The 21,642-nt window shown below is 45.0% G+C and overlaps 1 protein-coding gene across 1 annotated transcript; it reads left to right on the top strand.

Annotated features, from left to right (window-relative positions):
* The first annotated feature begins 2,411 nt into the window (after positions 1 to 2,411).
* Positions 2,412 to 12,199, top strand: LOC308336594 (dermatan-sulfate epimerase-like protein). Its single transcript, XM_080794014.1, has 4 exons — positions 2,412 to 4,213; positions 5,214 to 5,479; positions 9,042 to 10,170; positions 10,346 to 12,199. Exons 1-4 carry the CDS (start codon positions 2,741 to 2,743, stop codon positions 11,168 to 11,170), a joined length of 3,693 nt encoding a protein of 1,230 aa, XP_080650140.1. The 5' UTR covers positions 2,412 to 2,740; the 3' UTR covers positions 11,171 to 12,199.
* The last annotated feature ends 9,443 nt before the right edge of the window (positions 12,200 to 21,642 follow it).

Genomic DNA, 21,642 nt, shown 5'->3' with positions numbered 1-21,642 from the left:
GCTCCTACATGGAGTATAGTCTGGGAAGAAATTAATGAGTAATATCTTGTATGATATACAAACTGACAGAATAATGTCTAAAACAGAACTTGATAAAATAGATCCAATTGACCTTTTTCTGGTAGCCTATATGTTGAATGAATTCAAGAACTTCAAAGGGCAAAGAAAATCCACAACACACAAAATCTCAAAATCGGTCAGATGGACCGCTTAGACGTGCTAGTGTTAAACACATCGTTATTATTATTGCCTGAAGGCCTTCAGAGCATGAACATTTATGTGTTTACCGGCGATTAAACATGTTCTTCTGTTTATAATCTAAACACTGTGACACGTTTAAAAACACGTTCACTATAGCTTTCCCACTTTAACTAACAGGCGATTGACATCATCATGCTCGTTAACTGCGTCTTTGTTAGCTAACTGAAGCAGATCAATTGGCCATCACACGTGTAAACTTGACACGGTTAAAGGAGAATTCCATACTAAAAGGCTTTCTTTACCTTTCTTTGTAGTTGTTACGTCCCCACCAAAGAGGTCCAGGTGTTATTTTGTGCAAAAGCTCCTTATTGGCTGTTTCCCCTACCATAAGCCCTAAATGAATTGCATTGAATTGAATGGGAATTGAATGGGGCTATGGGGTGTTGTGCTAATTCGCTTATTTCCATCGCTCAAAATGATAATTTCTTTGTATATATCCTCTCTTCATAATGTAAATAATATCCCAAGCGGCACACTTTACTACTTCTTTCGATGGAAATAAGCGAACTAGCATAGCACCCCACAGCCCCATTCAATTCCCATTCAATGCAATGCAATTCATTGAGGGCTTATGGTAGGGAAAATAGCCAATAAGGAGTTTTTGCACAAAAAAACACCTGGACCTCTTTGGTGGGGACGTAACAGCTACAAAGAAAGGTAAGAAAGATAAGAAAGCATTCTAGCATGGAATTCTCCTTTAAGTACTGGTTTACCATAGCCTCTAAATTATTAGTAGGCTAACCGCGTCCACTTGGTTTGACTTGGTTCCACAGATACACATTGTGAAAATAGCCGATCTACAAGCTCATAACGCCTTGCAATGTTTGTCTTTTTCTTATATAGGCCTACTATTTGACAATTTTGCCAATTGTTTAAGAGGTCTTTAAATTGTCACTTTAGAAATGTGCAGATTATACCCTATACACTTATAGCCTACGTGTCGGTTTGTTTAGGCTACTGTTGAGTGAGAAAACAATGTTGCACATTCATATATAAGCTAATCATCTGAGGACCTCCCAAAATGATTTAGAACAAATTCAAAACAAGTAAAGAACAGAACAGCCTATTAGGCAAAAAAAAAAAACTTTACTTTAGCATGTCCATGGCATGGATAACTGAGTTATTAGCCTATTGATGGGCTCTCTCTCCTCTCTCTCTCTCTCTCTCTCTCTCTCTCTCTCTCTCTCTCTCTCTCTCTCTCTCTCTCAGTGCCTTATGCATTGTATGGTCTTCTGAATCCACAGCTCCCTCTACAGGTCATACAGTGTAACATTTTTGCAGGAGGAAAACATTCACAGTGTCGTTCGTTGGTTCCAGTCGAGAGGAGGCGGACGCACACACACTGCACTTCAGACTGACCCTCGACACAACGTGTAACGCGTACGGAGGAGGTGCAGTCATAATGCCAATGTGTCATCATTGGATGATAGGAGACATGATCACACGGATTTTATGCACATATAGGCACATCTCCGAGGACTTATTATGAAGGACACCATTTATTTCTGCAGGCTGGACTATACCCATTCCGAGAATACTTGAGGAGCGACGACAACTTTCCCTTTCTCTTCTGACTTCTAAACAACAGCTGGGATTGTAAGAGAGAGAAGAGAGAGAGAGAGAGAGAGAGAGAGAGAGAGAGAGAGAGAGAGAGAGAGAGAGAGAGAGAGAGATTATAAGGACTCATCATAACACGCGATCGGCAATGGAAAATGATCAGCCCAATTTCCTTATAAGACCCTTGGGCACGGAATCACGGGTAAGGTGGAGATGATGCGTTGTTCACCGCTGGCCCGGTTGATGTCCATGGATGATGGGGGGACAGTAGTGGTTATTGAACCGGACACTGACTGGGGCTGATGCTGATGGACTGACCAGGAGGACAAATGTTTTGCGTAGAAGATCAATGCGTGTGAATGTGAAGTAGACTGCTGCTGCTCACAGCGGTGGGGTGCACACGCACGCACGCACTCACACACACACACACACACACACACACACACACACACATACATAACTGTGTGAGGAGGATGGCAGCTGACTAGATCGGGCAGCAGCACCGTTTATGATTGTGTTGAATTATTCTGCATAATTATATTATATTTTATCCCTCAAGATGCAGTCTCCCCCCCCCCCCCCCCTTTTTTACTCGGGTGCACAGCAACATAATTCATTGCTGGTTTTGAAAACGGTTATGATACTGTTGTGAGAGCATATGGATAGTATTTTTATTTTTTATTTACTATATGACAGGTGGGAAAACTATTGACTATTGGGCCTAGAAGTGTTTTTCCTGCAATAATAGGCTACTATGGATTGGCTGATTTTGCATCATATTGGACTATCCATGGCACTTCCTAATGGACTATATAACACTGGCAACCCAATCCACATCCAGACTATAATATTCAGATGTCACATCTGAGGTTAACAATGCAACAACAACGGGCATAATAAAACACATCAACCTGTCAGGAATATGCATTTCAAAACACTTCGCATGATGGCTAATGATAAGTGGACCGCATACCCCGTGATCTTGCTGTCGGCGTTCGCAGCGGGCGCCGCTTTCTCCGGCGTGTTCAACACTCCGGACGTCTTCACAGAGGACCTGCTGCGGGTCAAGCTGGCCGCCGACAAAACCACCGAGCCGCGGAAGCAGCTCCAGCCCACAAAGTCCCATCCCAACTTGTACTTTAACCAAACGGACGTGTTGCTCTTAAGGCAACGCTCCTCCACCACCCACAGTCACATATTCAGAGTCATCCGGACGGCGGTCCTCACCATGCTGTCCAACGTGCCCGCTTACATGCCGCCCGCGAAGCACGAGGAGTTCACTGCCAGGTGGAACGAGATCTACGGGAACAATCTGCCGCCGCTGGCGCTCTACTGCCTGCTGTGCCCGGAGGACTCTGGCGCCCTGCAGTTCCTGATCACGTTCATGGACAGGATGGCGGGCTACCCGGACTGGAAGGTGACCGCCGCTCCCAATGACGAGGTTCCCGCGGCACACTCGCTCACCGGCTTCGCTACCGCTTACGACTTCATTCACCCGCGTCTGGACGAGAGGCGACGGGACCTTTACCTCGGGAGGATCCGCTCCGAGACGGCGGAGCTGTACGAGTTGTCCAAGCACAGGGGGTGGGGCAAACAGTACCTGCAGAACCACCAGACCACCAACGTCTTGGCCATCTTGACCGGAGCGATAGTGGCGGGGAGCCACGACGACCACGACCCAGAGTCGACGACCTGGAAGCAGGTGGCCGTGAGCTACATGGAGAAGACCATGTTTCTGTTGAACCACGTGGTGGACGGGTCCCTGGACGAGGGCGTGGCCTACGGGAGCTACACGGCCAAGTCCGTCACGCAGTACGTCTTCTTGGCACGGCGGCACTTCAACATGGACAACACGCGCAACAACTGGCTCCGCGGACACTTCTGGTTCTACTACGCCACGCTGCTGCCCGGCTTCCAGCGGACGGTCGGCATCGCCGACTCCAACTACAACTGGTTCTACGGGCCGGAGAGCCAGCTGGTCTTCCTGGACGCGTTCGTCATGCGGAACGGAACGGGCAACTGGCTGGCGCAGCACGTCAGAAAGCACCGGCCCAAGGACGGGCCCATGGGCCAGTCGTCGGCCCAGCGCTGGGCCACGCTGCACACGGAGTACATCTGGTACGACGCCGGCCTCGCGCCGCAGCCTCCCCACGGCGGCTTCGCCAGGGCCCGCATGCACGTCTTCTCCGACTGGGGCGTGGTGACCTACGGGGCGGGCCTGCCCAGCGGCCAGGGCAACACGTTTGTCTCCTTCAAGTCGGGGAAGCTGGGCGGCCGCGCCGTCTACGACATCGTCCACGACAGGCCCTACTCCTGGATCGACGGCTGGAACAGCTTCAACCCGGGCCACGAGCACCCCGACCAGAACTCCTTCACGTTCGCCCCCAACGGACAGGTGTGTGTGTGTGTGTGTGTGTGTGATGGCCGAATTCATATAAGAGTTGTTATGGTATTGATTTATTTCATGTACAATGTACAGCTGGGTAGCAGCTTACACTCCCAACTTTTTTACTACTAAATGTACTGACAATTTTGTCAACAAATCTACACTAAATTGTTAAAGGGACACTTCACCCTTTTTGCAAAAAAATATATGTTAATGACGTTTAGAAGCTTTAGAACACTTTCCTGGGGGTCTTTATGTGTGTAATATGTGGTTTTAGATATTTTGGATTGTAGCAGTGAGCCTGTTGTCTCTGATGTCATGGACACTGGGCTCACTTCCTTCCTGGACTACATGTTGTCTCAGTAAGACAGCTCTCCCCCCTATCCACAAGGAGGAGCAGTGCACCAAAGAATCATGGGAATTGTAGTCCAGGAAGGTAGTGAGACCAGTGTCCATGACATCAGAGACAACAGGCTCACTGCTACAATCTAAAATATCTAAAACCACATATTACACACATAAATATCCCCAGGAAAGTGATCTAAAGCTTCTAAACGTCATTAACATATATTTTTTTGCAAAAAGGGTGAAGTGTCCCTTTAAGGAGGGACTAGTGGAGAAGAGATCCAGTAGAACTAAATCAAGTCATCAGGGGTGCGCGCGAGTGTCACAGACCGCAAATTAGCTGATCTGCAAGCTCACAACGTGTCACAGCGTGATGCATTGTGAGATTGTAGATCGGCTATTTCCGGGCATACAGCTATACTGTAAGTGAAAATCAGCCATTTCAATCATAGCACCACGGCCTACCAAAACATATTTTAGTCGACTAGATTTAGGTGACTAAAAGTAAAATATTTCAGGTGACTAGAATATGACCAAAACTTAATCCAAATTTGCTGTCAAAATCAACAAGCAGCAAATGTGTTGCTGTGAGATCTGGCATATAAAGAATGGACATAATCCTTATTGTCTGTGGAACTTTTCTCAGTAACATCTTCCGTTGCAGGTGTTCGTGTCCGAGGCGCTGTACGGGCCCAAGCACAGCTACCTGAACAACGTGCTGGTGTTCGGTCCCTCTCCCAGCAGCCAGTGCAACGCTCCGTGGGAGGGCCAACTGGGGGAGTGCGCCAAGTGGCTGCGCTGGACCGACGACGGGGTGGGCGACAGCGCGGGGGAGCTGGTCGCTGCCTCCGCGCTCGAGGACACCATGTTTGTGAGCGGGGAGGCGGCGGGCGCATACTCCCCCGCCATGCGGCTGAAGAGCGTGTACAGGTATACTTATTGCGAATGCACTGAACGATTTACTATGTAACCCAGGCAGAGTTGTCTTTCTGTCTGTCTGTCTGTCTGTCTGTCTGTCTGTCATGCTGTGACACCACCCGCCCGCCACCAGAGGGCGGGTGTATCACACACACAGAAAAAACACACACATACACACACACACACACACAGTAGAAAACTTAAACAAAAAGAGACAAAAAAAGGAAAACTTAAAGAAAAAATGTAATTTATTCTAATTGTTGCAATTTACGAGCTGCGTTCGCTTCCCAGCATTTGTGCGTCTTACTTGTTTCAGGCACTGTGTGTAAATGTGTAGATCAGGGCTCTTCAACAGGATGTGCACAATCTTTGTCCCACACAAACATTACATCCCATTGACAATGGAGCATGGAAGACGAAGGTGAGGGCGCAGATTCTGATTGGCCGGAATGAGATGATGTATGATGATGTGCGATGATTAGAACGCCCCTCACTTCACACAGGTGTGATTATCGTTATTATTTTTGAGGGGCTAGCCCTCCTATATACAGCTTTTGTCCATTTGCCATTGACAATGAAAGGAGAAATTAGGTCAAATGTCCGCCAAATATGACGTCAATGTGTGGCAACGCAAACATTAAAGCTGGTCAACTGGTCAGCTGGTCTGTGGTGCCCCAACGACCCTCCGGGGTTACGGGATAGCCAACAACAAGCCAACAAACATTAAATGCCATTGGGAAATTTACGCCATATGTAGACAAATCGGGACCGTACCTATGTTCCCTCAGCCCTATGTTCCCTCGGGTCCGCGTCAATATGCCGACGGTCCGATCGACAACCTACCTCAAACCCTCACCCTAACCCTAACCTCCCCCGGGGCAGACACCTAAACCTAACCACCCACCCTCTCCCGACCCCCAGCGCACCTCGGACCAATGCTCCTTCTGAGGGAACATAGGGCTGAGGGAACATAGGTATGACCCCGACAAATCGACAAATCGGCTAACCGATCACATCAATTCAGTTGTTCATGAGATGATGTATGATGATGTATAATGATAAGAGCGCCCCTCACTTCAAACGGGTGTGATTTAATTTTTACATTAACCATTTGAACACTCACATTCCTGTTCTGAGGGGAACATTAGCCGGAAAGGACATATCTACGAGCTCACAACGCATCGCAGACACGCTATGAGCTTGTATATTTGCTATTGTCGGCAAAGAGGTTGGTGTATGCTACAGAGGGAAAAAAAGAAGAGACCCAAGTACAAAGCCAAAGGTCATATTGTGAGTGTTCAAGTCGTTAAATGACTGAAAACACACATTTAACATGAATCCAATATATGTAATGGGGAGGCCCCTGCTTCATCTCTCTGTCAGCTAAGGGGTCCTCGACCCTTGATGTAGAGCATTTGTTCGTTTTCTTACTCAAATACGCTTTACATGTGTGGGGGCCAGGGGGGCGAGAACATGGAAAAAGAGCAACTTATTAGGTAGAGAAAAAAAATAGAAAATAATTCAAAGCAATACAACAGTACAAGTAACAAGTTAAAATCAAGTCAACTTGGATAGGCTAGTCTAAACAGGTGGGTTGTCAGAGTGGTTTTGAAGGGGGAAGCACCCTATGATCCGACGGACCATTGCTCCGAAGGAGCATTGGTCCGAGGTGCGCTGGGGGTCGGGAGAGGGTGGGTGGTTAGGTTTAGGTGTGCTGCCCCGGGGGAGGTTAGGGTGAGGGTTTGAGGTAGGTTGTCGATCGGACCAATGGACCGTCGGCATATTGACGCAGACCCTTTTGAAGGTAGGAACAGAAATAACAAACAATATCAAATGTTCTTGTTTTTGAGGGGCGCCAGCCCTCTATACAGCTTTTTGTCCCCCTCTAAGACCCGGATTAATTTCTACTTGCAAAAAAGAGATTTCAACCTTACTACTACTCTGTACTACTAGGAATTAGGTTAAAAATATATGTAAAAAAATAAATAAAAATAAGTTTGATGAAAATTGTATGCACATTATATAATAATTATATAATAATATAATAAATTAATAATTTACATTTGGGGGATATCTTTCACAATAATGAATAAAACATGTTCTAGACATTCTAATGATCACACAAAAACATAATGTTACAATTATTTTACTTCCTTTTTTAGGGTTAAAGGTCAAAAGTCATAGGTTAAAAATTGTTCAAAATTGCACAGAGTCCAGACATTTTTAATTTGTGTGAATTTCAGCCTCTGTGGGGGGTATTTATATGCAAATATGACCAATGGCATTGCAATGGCATTGCAATGAACATCACTGATGACATTTAGGTGAAAAAATAACAGAAAAAAATTATAATAATGAAGTAATAAATTAAAATAAAATTGTTACTATAAAGCAACGCTGGATCTTAGGTCACATTCACACCAGAGGGCTTTGCTGCGATTAAAACGAATCCTGCTGCGCATTTTCAGAAAGTGCACTTCGTTTGGCAGGTGTGAAGGCTCATTCGAATCCTAATGTGTATCAAAGAACCGCATTTTACTCCGAGCAAAAACGGGGGTTTCACTTCGCTTAGTTCCAATCGCACTTGATTACGATTCGGTGCAGGTGTGCAGGTGTGAATGCAATCCGGAGTAAATAAAGGAAATTAAACAAACAATGTGGCGGGTGAGGAGCTGAACACAGTTGGAGACGGAGAAGGCATATTTTACGCAGCGCAAAGATGTCCCGTTACCGTGGATACTAGACGTGGTCGAATAAGGAGACTGAAGCCCTGATCGAAATGAGGACGAGTACATTGATCAATTGCTTAAGAAAACACATAAAAACACTTCAGTGTATTATAGCCTACAGAATATTCTGTCTGTCTGTGCCGTAAACATGGAGTGCTGTCACTGTGTGGGGACTGGGGAGCAGGGACTTTCATCTCGATAAACTTGTAAACATTTTCCGCTGCTGACAGTCTGTCATATCAGTGTGCTCAGCGCTGTGCCTCCATGCCCAAAAGTGCGTGGCATGGCTGCATGTGTATAGTGAGAGAGCGAGAGAGCTGGGGGGGGTCCAGTCCCAGACGGCACGACACATGCACGTTATGAGTATCATTTTATCACCATAGATTTCACTGTGTTGTAGGCTGTGTTGTAGGCTAGGTTTATGAATGGAACACATTGATAAAGGTCCCCCCTGCTGCGTTTCCAATTGCTACGGATGACAGTGTGAAGGCAATTAAATATGCAAGAATCCCAAAATCTCCGCCCATACGCATGAGTCTACCGAAGTATTAGGTGAGAATGTGACCTTAGAGGGTTAACTTGTGTCACATTTGCCATTGACAATGTATGGAGAATTTACGTCTTAACGAGTGTCTGAACGAATCGGCTTTTTTGTGGCAACACAAACATGAAATGCCATGCCATTGTTTTAATTCAGCTCGGGGCTATATCACATAAATTCTTACATGATCATGGTGAAAGAAATATAATAACATAAGTTGACAAATCTATTCATGAAGAAGTATATTCTTTTTATATTTATCCGTAAAACCTGTGGCGTGACAATAATTCTGATTGTGATTCAGGGCGCTGGTCCTCGTCGACTCTCAGACGCTGCTGGTGCTGGACCACGTGGAGAAGTGGGACGACTCGCCCGTCACCTCGCTCAGCGCCTTCTTCCACAACCTGGACATCGACTTCAAGTACGTGCCCCGCCGGTTCATGGACAGGTACAACGGGGCGCTGATGGACGTGTGGGACGCCCACTACAGAATGTTCTGGTTCGACGCGCAGGGCCGCAGTCCCGACACGCGGATACAGGAGGCCGAGCAGGCGGCCGAGTTCAAGAAAAGATGGACACAGTACGTCAACGTCACGTTCCCGATGACGGGCGCGGTCAGCCGGGTGGCCTACGTGATGCACGGGCCGTACGTCAAAGTGTCCGACTGCAGATTCGTGGACAGCAGCAAAAACGGGGTGAGGCTCTCTTTGATCGTAAACGACACGGAGAAAATAGTCTCCGTCGCGACAAACCACAGAGACATCGGAGCCAGGTTGAGCTACCTGGGTTTCGGCGGTCATGCCAAAGTCGAGGATAGACATCAAACCACCCGATACGGCCTGGGGACGCAGCTCGTTCCCAAGCCGATCGGCGGCGATAATCAGCTGTTCGATTTTGGATTCACGGTCAACGTCATTGCGGGGGTCGTACTCTGTGTGGCCATCGGATTCCTGAGCGTGCAGAGGAGGTTTTACGTGTGCTTCGGCAGGCTGATGCGCTACGCCCTCCTCTCGGTGCTGCTGCTGTGGATCGCCGAGCTGCTGTTGGTGGCCAACAGCTGCGATCGGCTGCCGTGCGGGGTGAAGTGGAAGAAGGGGGGCGGCGGTGATGATGCCGAAACGAGCGGCAAGCAGCGCGGCGTCCGCCCGCCGTACGACCAGCGTCGCTTCCCCCTGCCCACGGTCGTCATAGCGACGCTGCCGGGCTCCGGCGCCGAGATACTCGCACACCTCTTCCGCAACGCTTCCGACTTCCTGTACGTGCGCGTGCCCACGGAGCACCTGGACGTGCCCGAGACGGAGTTCGAGTTCGACTCGCTGGCCGACGCCTGCGAGTGGTCGCGCGCCGACGCGGCGGGCGGCCGCTTCAAGATGGTCCAGGGCTGGCTCGCCTCGCTGGTCCACGACACCAAGCTGCACCTGCAGAACGTTCAGGTATAGTGACGCTCAATGCTACTAAGAAATACATTTATTGTGCTATTTTTAAGTAAGTAAGTGCAATAGGGGTTTGTGCAATAACAGCTGCAATACAAATTTTAGTTGTTACAATGACAATAAAGATCTGTCTGTCTGTCTGTCTGTCTGTCTGTCTGACTGTCTGACTGTCTAGCTGACAGAGGGCGGCCAGCTCAGGCAGCCGCTCAGAGCCTTCTCCTCCTCGTCCTCCTTCTCCTCCCGGGGCAGGAGGAAGAGGGCGGGGGCGAGGAGGGAGCTTAAGGGCAGGCTGAGGGCCAGCCTGGACCGAGACGCCGAGTACGTCCGGGAGATGAGGCGCCACGTCGCCGAGTACCCCGCAGCGCGCGTCGTCCTCGCCATGCGCAGCGGGAGCTGGGCGCTCAAGCTGCCCTTCGTCCGGGAGGCGGTGGGCCCGTCGCTGAGGTCCATCTACGTGGTCCGAGACCCCCGGGCGTGGATCTACCTCATGGTGTACAACAGCAAGCCCAGCCTCTACGCGCTCAAGAACATCCCCCAGCACCTGTCCTCGATACTCAAGGAGGACGCTCTTTGCCCGACTCTGGCGCCCGAGTTCAAAACGATAGCCGAGCTCCTCCGCTCGGCGTCGGAGGCCAACAACGCCGTCCTGCTGCTCGCCCACCTGTGGCTGGCACACACGGCGGCCACGCTGCGCGTCGGCGACACCCTGCCCGCGGAGGCCCGGCCCCTCCGCGTGCGCTTTGAGGACGCGGTGGCGTACCCGCGGGAGACGGCCGAGAGGATACACTCGTTCCTGGGCGTGCCGCTGTCGCCGGCCGCCCTCAACCGGCTCCTCTTCGCCACCTCCACCGGCCTGTACAACCTCATGTACGAGGGGGACGTCTCGCCGGACAGCGTCGACATATGGAGGGACAGCATGCCCCGAAAGGACATACGGCTGATCGAGGACACGTGTGGCGGCGTGATGGGGAGGCTGGGTTATGCCAGGTTGGACAGTTAACAACACTATACTGCTGCTGGTCAGCGGAATCACATGCACCCAGTTGTCTTGTTTACCGTATAGCTCCCCATCTCTTACTGCAGGGGTCTTCAACATGGGGTCAGGGGGTCCTCGGAGATACAGCAGGAGGGCGGCCAAATGTTCCGGCTCTGTGTGATTGGGATATCACACAGAGATTGAAAGAGAGTGAAAGCTCATGAAATGTAGAAGACCTAGTCATACTGAGGACCTACACACATGCTGCTGTCATGTTTTTGAGTGGTGCAACCACTCCAAGGAACAGCAATGTCCGTCCTAACCTATGTGACTATGTTTAGAGTACCAGTAGGGGCAAAAGTGACACTGTTGTGCCAGAAACAGAGAGAGAGAGAGATAGTGTTGCACTGTTGCCTGCTAATTACAGAGAGAGAGAGGCACAGGGAGAGGGGAGTTGCTCCACTCAGTTCACATGGGTGTTTTCTTTGTGTTTTTTTTTACATTCACCACTTGAACCCTCACATCCCTATTCTGGGGTGGAACATTAGCTAAAAAAATAGCAGATCTACAAGCTCACAATGTCTCACAGACGCATTGTGAGCTTGCTTTTCTCGGTAAAGAGGTTTGGTACAGAGGGAAAAAATGCAGACCAAGTACAAAGCCAAAGGTCAAGTTTAGTCGTGCATTGATGGTTTAAGCGGTTCAATGTCTGAAATCACACATTTAACATGAATCCAATATGTAGTGCGGGTTCGTACATTATCTCGTAGCGTTGATGTGAAAAATATAAATGTATTAAATATGTTTAAGTAAAAACTAAAAGGGTATAGCTTTATCATCTCTGTGTTCAAGATCTGTATCTTATTTGTGAATACAACCCTATCTTGCGTGCCTTAATTACCCCCTTATGCTTAAACCAACTATTTTGAACTTTTAAACCATTTAGACCTGACCTGAGGCCGATTCTAAAAAAAAATCTTATAAATCCTGAATAAAACCTAGTATGTTTCTATGTCAGTGGTGCTCAATATTTTTCATGTCGAGGACCCCCATACTTTTCTGTATTTGGCTACGGACCCCCATCTGGAAATATGTGGTTCCAGGCACCCCCCCAGAAGCAAAGATTTTAGTTAAAAACGTTCGCTCTGAAAGAATATATATTCAAAGATTTGAATAGTGCACCGCACTATGAGCTTGTAGATCTATTATTTTGCAATAGCTAAAGTATAAAATAACGCTTAAAACACCAAAAGGGGTTCCCGCCCGAACTATTTTAAAATATTTTTTTCAAAATACACAAAAAATGCCTAGAAATAGTTAAAGGGGTAAGGCAAATGTGGGCTCTTATGGTCATTAGGGCAAAACTATGTTTGCAATGGGAGAAATGTTTTACATTAAAATGATTCAATAGGAGTTTTAATATATTGATGATCATGTTTATTTATTTCACTTTGAAAAAGTTGTTTGAGTATAAAAGGGATTAGGTTTGTCAATTAATTATATCATGTGCATTCTTTGAGTGCTCCGCCCCCTTTATTATGGGATCTGCAAGTGTCTATTTTGATCCAATCTGTTTGGCAGATGATACAAGATGGCGATAGAGCTTTATGAATCATGTGTTTTAATTAGAGATGTCCCGATACTGTATCTGTATTGGAAAAGTATCGGTATCGGCCCTTATTTGTCATATTATATCGGTTCATATCGGTATCGGTGAATATGCCAGTCTAACCACCGTTCCCATAATAATCATAATAATAATAACTTGGATTTATATAGCGCCTTTCAAGAAACCCAAGGACGCTTTACAAGACAAAAAAACTAAAACAATTGCCAAAAGCCAGAGTGAACAAATGTCTCTTCAGTGCAGACTTGAAAGAGTTCAATGTGGGAGTCTGGCGGATCTCCAAGGGGAGAGAGTTCCAGAGGGCAGGGGCTGCCACGTAGAAGGCTCTATCGCTGAGAGTCCGCCGTTTTGCGTGACCCCATACAGGGGTGTGACACTATATGGCAGATAAATAAAATGTTGGGGCATGTGGAGTTTGCTTTCAAGTTGCCCAAACTGCAAGTGCACATTTGAGTGAGGAATCTGCTATAAGCACAACACGAGATATATAGCTAGATAGCCATCAACACAACACCACTACACACACTACCACACCACACTGGTATCGGTATTTGGTATCGGTATAGGCTAACACAGGAATTCTGGGGAGAACGGGGTAAGATGAGCCAGTGTCCAAGTTGAACCACCCCCTTTATCTAGAAAACTAGAAACCTATGTTGCCATGTGACCTTAAATCTAGTAAGCATCCATAATTTACACCTGGCTGTGAAGTTGGGAAGCACATGGGGAAAGTAGAAAACATTATTTTACACCAAAAACTTTTTGTCGGTCAAAGTAAAATTTCGACACATGTAAAATGACTGCTATACAAAGCTAAATGTACCTAGGTCTAAAATGTAATATCATACACGTTGATGATTTGCCAATGGATAGAACCATGTGAATCATTTAGCAATTAAATTGTCTGAAGTAGCTTATTCTAGTCATTGTTTTCTAAAATGGTGGCTATGGGTAAGATGAGCCAATGTCCGGGGGTAAATTGAGTCAATGGGAATCACTATTCATATTTGTTTAGTCTTTGCTACTCAAATTATACTGGATGACCTTTCATTTGCATGTACATACTCATTTAACATAAGTTTGCAATATTGTATTAACAATATTGCAAATGTAAGGTTAAAAAAAACTAACTTTATATAATTGTCTTAAATAGTGTTTAAATAATACATAAACAAATAAATAAGACTATTTGCTAAAGGGAAAACTGTTATTATATTATTATCGATAAGTGAATACATTATCTGTTCAAGTTTAAGCTTTTAACATTAAAATATCATGTGGTTCGACTTGCCCCTCGACTTGGATCAACTTACCCCTTACCTGGGGCAAGTTGAGCCAACATGACCACTTTTTTTTAAAAGGTCATATTTTCATGGCCCTTTGTCATAGATGCTTACTCACCAGTAAGACGCGCAAACGCGGGAAGCGAACGCAGCTGAGACCCTGCAGACCATGTCTGTCTGTCTGTGTGTCTGTCCCGCTGTTACTGTATGTGGACCTGGCCCCTTTTGTGCCCATGTATGGAGCTGAGTGATTGCTGATGCAACACACTCCATATTTGGACGTATAGCGGGACAGACACACACACAGACACACAGACAGACAGACATGATCTGCTAGGTCTCATAGTAAGTGCGCAATCATTTCAATTGATATAAGACATCCTGAAATATGGGTAGATCATTAGATTCGACTGCCATCTCATTTTGCCTTGCTTCCAGGACAACTTAAGCAAAAAGTGGTTCATCTTACCCCTATCTGGATCGGATCGGGATATCCCTAATTTTAACATGTATCGTAATTAATGTGGGCCATGGAGTTATCTGTTTGTTTCAAAGGGTTAAAAATAGTTAGTTGTGTGAGCCAGTGTTGCTCGTCAAAAAAATAACCGGTCTACAAACTCACAACGTGTTGCCATGCAATGCGTTTGGAGCATGCAGAGCTGCTATTTTTTGACAAAACCGAGTTTAAATCAGGTATCAAACAGTAAATGCTGCTGACTGTCTGTGGGATATATGTGTGTATTTCAGAGCCCTCGTGGAATAACAGGCTTCACTGTATGACACTCATAAATTAGCTTGGAAGCATGAGCCTCTGGAAGAGACTATTTCTAGGAGAGAAGAAACGATGCAAGTATAAATGGTGCCACAAAAGGCAGACATCTGAGAGGATCAGGGTTGAATATGATTATTTTAACTCCCTTTGGCAGAGTTGTATTGCATTAGATCAGAGAGGAAAGTGCTCAATAGGGATCAAACTGACGGAAAACTGACAGCTTTTTGACACATTTCCAGTCAAAGCAATTTCCAAAGTGTTCTCTCCAGCTACCCATATTAATCTGAAAGATGGAAGAAGAATAGAGAATAACAAGAGAATGCCATGACATAATTGTGTTTTATTGCGGCGCAATCTTCACAGAGGCCTGGAGGAAATGCAAGCTCTTTTGTCTTGAAAGGATTCCTCTGGCAGCAGACTATATGGGCATGCATTTTAACCCATTGATGCCTGAGGCCGAATCTGGGAACGCCTTCTAGGGCCTGACCTAAGGTTTCTGAAAACCTTCAAATTCTGATGATTTTTTTTTTAAATAGTTATGTTGCTACATGTATAGCAATAGCTGATGAGACACAGAGAGCACGGCCGGCATCAAGGGTAGAACAACGTATACGTTGCACCAGGCGTCAATGGGTTAAGTACAGCAAAAGAAAGTCAAAGACTTGTCTACTGTACTTTTTCCTTCTTGGTTTTGTGAGCAAAATCTACCTACGCGCCTCTATGACTTTTGATGGCGTCTGGCTATAACCGGTTAAACCAGTTCAAATTAATATATCATTCATTCACAGATGATGCACGCTCATGGGCTTCTTTTCGTTGTGTTTGTAGAAAATGAAAAAACTAAACGTAATTGCCATTTTTAACCCACTAAGGCCTGAGGTTGTTTTCCGAAAAACTAAACAAACAAACAAACATAAAATAAACAAACAAACAAACATAGAATAAAATGTTACTGTATCAGTGGTGCTCAAACTGAAGGGTCCCCAAAAATGGTATTTGACAATCTCAAAACATTTTGTTCCAGGGACTGCAAGAAGCAAATATTTGTTAAATATATATTCAAAGATTTGCACATTAAAAAAGAAAAAAAAGTCTCCAAGCTCACAAGCTTGTAGATCTGCTATTTTTGAACAGCTAAATAAATCTAAAATGGCTTTCCCGGTGTACCCATTTTGGGCGGGAACCCCTTTTTGTGTTTCAAGCATTCTGTTATACTTTAGCTATTGAAAAATAGCAGATCTACAAGCTCATAGCGTGCCACTCGGTGGCGCGCTATGAGCTTGTAGGTCTGCTATTTTTGAGAAATCGTGAAAATGCGGCACAAATCTTTGAATATATATTCTTTCAAATACTTTAATTTATTTTATTTCGACGTCAGGTCTAAATGGGTTAATGGGTTAAGAAATCCATACGGTGGCACAGTTGGTAGTGCTGTCGCCTCACAGCTAGAAGGTCCTGGGTTCGATTCTCGCTGGGGACACTGTGGGCACTGGCGGCGTGTTCCCTCCTCCGTGTCATCAGTGCCCATACCCGAGGTGGGGGTTGGCGATAGGGCCTTTCTGTGTGGAGTTTGCATGTTCTCCCCGTGTCCCCTAGGGTAGATACCCTCACGAAAACATGCCGTAATCCTGGTCTCTAAAACTACCTCCCCCTGGCCGGCCGGGGCGCCTGATGGAGGGGAAAGGAACTGGTCGGAATAACGTGTCCCTTCCACGCGCTACGTCCGGCCGGGGAAATTCCCCTCTGTCAGGTGAAAAGAAGCAGCTTGGACTCCTCATGCATAGAAGGAGGCATGAGGTCAGTCCGCTGCCCCCCAGGTTGGCAGACGAAGTGTAGCGCCCAGGATTACATTAGATAATTGGCACTGGGTGAAAAGAAAACTGGGTTACAAAATCGTAGGATAAAATTTAAAAAAAAAAAGAAATCCATACGTTTCTTGTTTTTGTTTTTCTCATCTCTCTGAACAAAGTGAAACCCTTGACAGCTCGGAACGCCTGTTTGATGTTCTGTGGTCTTTGAACGTGTAGACTTGGCAGCCGTTTGCTTTTTTCACTTTGCTGTTGCAATCCTCTGTTTTGTTCTTTTGGCTGGTGGTGGGGATTACATTTCCTTGCTTCTGTGGCCTTGAATTACAATAACTTTCTCTCGTACAGCTGTTTTCTCTGTTGGCTCTGTGGGAAATGGAAGGGAGGTGGAGACTGTGTGAAGACAATAATACATCCTTAAATATACCAGGGCAACCAGGGACCGCTTTGATGTGTTTTCAACTTTTCACAGGGCGCAGTGTGAATGACTGTACAGCACCCTTGTTATTATGACATGATGTTATGCGTTAAACAATAATATTGGAGATGGATGTAGAGCAGTGTTTTTCCAGCCGTGGTCCGGGGACCACCAGTGGTATCATCAATACTGAAATGTGGAAATTATGTTACTAGTAAAAGTCAGACGTTCTAAATGTACTTAAATAAAAGTACAAAAGTATCGGGATCAAAATGTAGAACCAAAAATGGCATTGTGCAGAATGTCCAGTTTTCACAAGGTTTCAAATGTATACAATGCATACAAATAGTTTTGAAAATAGTAGATCTGCTGTACTACAAAGCTCACAACATATGTCGCATCCCAAAGCATTGTGAACTACTGACGTAGATCGTCTATTTTCATATGGCCAAAAATGTACATGTGGTTGTTTTGTAATAATAATCAAAATCTACAAAGTAACTCGTAAATAACTTTTTCAAATAATTGTAGTGGACTAAAAGTATAATATTATTGTGTCTCTGATGTATTGAAAGCATCAAATATCCTTGCACTGTACATGCACTTACTGATTACAGTACAACACCCTTTTTACTAAATTACTATGTTATTTGTAAACAATAATTTAATAATTTGATATTGATGTAGCGTATACTGTAGGCCTAACATGATTATAGGATGTGTACTGCACCGTGGGATTAGATATAACACCTCATTAACTGTAACCTGCATTACTGTCATATTCATACCAGACAATATGCAGGGAAGTATTTTCGACATACATAATGCAGACGTCTTAATATTCCCACAATGGCTGCAGCAGTATAGAGACGTGCCCATGCTATTGGACACGGACGACAGCAGCCTAACTACCCGTGCTTTAGTGGTTATGTGATTGCATGCGTGGCAAGTGTGTGAGTCGAGTCAATAATTAAAACAGACCTGCCAGGGAAATCTAAAACCTGTGTCGCAGTACATGTCTGTGACTGTGTCAGCACTTTGCGGGTGTCAAACATGTCTCAACCGGACAAGGATTATTAGTGTGTGTGTGAGTGTGAGTGTGTGTGTGTGTGTGTGTGTGTGTGTGTGTGTGTGTGTGTGTGTGTGTGTGTGTGTGTGTGTGTGTGTGTGTGTGCGCGCGCGCGCGCGCGCGCGCGTGTGTGTGTGTGTCTCATCGCCTCCTCCATGATTCAATCACTTCATTACTCATTTTGTTCTTGAGCCCTTATTTCTGTAACGAACTGCCCGACTGGTGCTTGGCAGGGACTCTCAAACAACATGACGCTCCTTCCATGCACATTATACTCATTGAAAACCATTACTGCAGTAGTCTGCTAAACGCCTAAAGTGCAGTGGTGGGAAGTAACTAAGCACATTTACTCACAACAAGCCAGTACTTGCACTGTCTGGCTGACTTTTAAGCGCCTCACGCTGCGTCCTGATAGAGCATATCAGATCACTCTGATTATGACAGCCGGCTGGGTCCGTTAACACTTAAATCCTTCATTATGTCCAAAACGTGTGACACTGTAGTATGATCAAGTAGCGTGTTGATTTACTTAATTGAGGGATTTGTTTTTCTTCTCGCTGAATTATGTGTTTTTGTTTTACTGTTTATTTAACCCCATTTGCGGCTGTGGCTCAGGAGGTAGAGCAGGTCGTCCAATGATCCGTGGGTCGGCGGTTCGAATCCCGGCTCCTCCTGTCCACATGTCGAAGTGTCCTTGGGCAAGACACTGAACCCTACATTGCCTCCAATGAGTTGGTCGGTGTGAGCTTGCCACCGTTGGTGTGTGAATGTGGGAAGTGAGGACGCTGGCGTCGACTGTTCGCCGCTTCACCTCCCAATTTGTATAAATGAATGAACCATTGTAAAGCGCTTTGAGCACTTGGAAAAGCGCTATAAAAATGCAATGCATTATTATTATTATTATTTGGTGTTGTAAGCATTATGTTATACTTTAGCCTATTGAAAAATATCAGATCTACAGCCGCGCTACGAGCTTGCCGGCCTGCTGTTTATTTTTTTTATCGCGGAAATGTGGCACAAATCTTTGAATATTCTTTCAGAGCGAACGTTTTTAACTCAAATCTTTGCTTCCCTGTAACAACATATTTCCAGATGGGGGTCGGTGGCCAATTACGATATATATTTGGGGGTCCTTGACATTAAAATGTTTGAGAACATCGGCCTCAGGTCTAAATGGGTTAAACAAAGAATATAATAATAACACATCAAGTTATAATGGCGATAAGAGCGTTCCGCCCAACAGCAACCCTGGTCAACTACAAGCTCACTCCACATTGCCATGCATTGTGTGCTTGTAGTTCTGCAATTGTCGCTGAATGCTTGCCCCAGCATAGGGGACGATAAGGTTCTTGTGTTGTGGTTAACTGTTACTTACACGGTAAACATTGCACTGCAACAGTTGCATTGCACGATGCAGTACTTTTGTGGGGATTTCGATTTGTGTCAAATATTTCAAATGGGGAAGCTCTGGGAAATTTCATCAAAACAATCTCTCATTTTGCTCGCTTGTTTAGTGAGAATTAGCCTTTTTTTCTTTTCATTTTCATTCAAAAGACTCATTTGAGGCTGGCTCTTGCATCTCCGGCTTCTTATTTTCTCGGAGAGCAGAGGCCTTTTTGGGGCGGTTTTGGACAACCGTTGGTCCGACTGACTCGACACCGGGCACTGCACCCCCTGTGGTCGGGTGGAACGCCTGCGTCAAATTTGACGTTGGTGGGGCAAACGGTTTTCGAGTTATGTGGATTACAGACGTACACACACACAGAGATGCCAATACTACATGCAAATTTTAAATTCCGGACTTTTACTTGTCGGCCCATGTACCTTTAAGGAGTCTACATGCTGTTCTGTGTCAGACATCCTTAACCCAATCTCTTTGCAGTGTCAGATTGGGAGGGCGGAGCCTGCAATCGGCAGAAGGGGAGACACCTGGCCAGTGTCCTCCCCAAACGCTATTAAAGCACCTGCTGTGAAAATGTTCTCTCTCTCCATTCCTCCTCAGGCAGGCTGCCACACCAGAGCAACTTTGGTTTCCGTTACATTTTGTTAATTGGGCAGTGTTCCCTGCCAGTTTATTTTGGAACGTTATAATGACTTGTTTGATTATATTTATTAATGAATTATTGAAATAAACACATTTTTCTGCTTAAAACTCTGTCTGGTCTCCCCTCTTTGTTAAGGCCCAAGAGCCAGCCTTAACACAAAGTATTTCTACAATGCATATTGATACCCCACCCCGGTAACAAGATGTGCACATGCACGCACTACAGTGGGGGGACACATGACTGGCCAACAGCATGCACACCAAGGCCCGCCCCCGCTTGATCATGATTGGCGGAAAGGCCCCTCTCTATTCTGATTGGATGAAGGCTGGACCACCTAGCCAAAAACGAAACCTACGTTTTTTTGACGCCCATGGGTTAAACTTTATGTATGGAGGATTATCACAACAAAACAAAAAAGTGATATTTGAATTAAGTGAAATCACTGAATATATATACCTTTAGCACAATCCTTGCGGAGATCTCCGTCTTTTAAGTGGTTTATGATAGATTGCGCTCTTCACCAAAGTATGAATGGTTATAGGTTGCTAAGCAATAGATAGAACTGGAAGCGGAAATATTGCATGTCATGCCTCCATGTTATCAGTTTTTTTTTAATGCATTTGATCTATTTCCCAGATTGCATTTTTGGTCAAAACAAGCTTTATTCAACAATAATTTATTTTCTCCGTGATGAAAGAAAAGACGACCGTCCATAACAACACAGATACATATATATATATATATATATATATATATATATATATATATATATATGTATATATCACTCATTCTTGAGATGAGGGACAAAAGTGGAAAAAACATGTCCCACACATAAGAGCCTTATTTTATGTAAAAAATAAATTAATTCATAAAAATAAAAGCACTTGCAAAGTTAAGTGTAATACAGTTGTGTATTATTATGCCCTTAATTTCATTATAATTGTTTTCATATTCCATCTGAATTAGTTAAAAGCAGGCCCTGTACTCAAAAAGGCCTGTATTTAGCCTGTCCCCAGCAAGTGGCCACAATTTCAAACTGCCAAAAAAGTGTCTAATACTGTCACAATCACATAAATATACATACTAAATTAAAGTAGATCGTCAACAACATAGCAAATAATATACACAGTTAATTTTAATTTATATTTTCTATTAAATATCTCATATCAAATGTTCGTCCCACGTCTCCGTCAACTCCGTCAGGTTTTTTTAAAAGTCTTAAATTAATCAGAAAATATTGTCGACAGATTTAGCCTGAAGACTCCTTTTCCAAGTCCCATTTATATTTGTTGCAACAGTGGAGTACCTGGTCTGACAAGCATTCAATTGTTTGATATTTTAAACAAACAATGTTGATAACAATGTGGTCACAGCTTTTACATGTCAACTCCGTCTGCACATTTTTATGATCTTTGTTAAGAATTCCAAAATAATGTTTATTATTTTAGTTTAGGGGTTAGGTTTAGCTAACACAATT

Source organism: Protomyctophum bolini (assembly GCF_963924005.1).
Source record: "Protomyctophum bolini genome assembly, chromosome: 21".
Classification (NCBI taxonomy): Eukaryota; Metazoa; Chordata; class Actinopteri; order Myctophiformes; family Myctophidae; genus Protomyctophum; species Protomyctophum bolini.
This window is presented reverse-complemented; position numbering and strand designations above follow the sequence as displayed.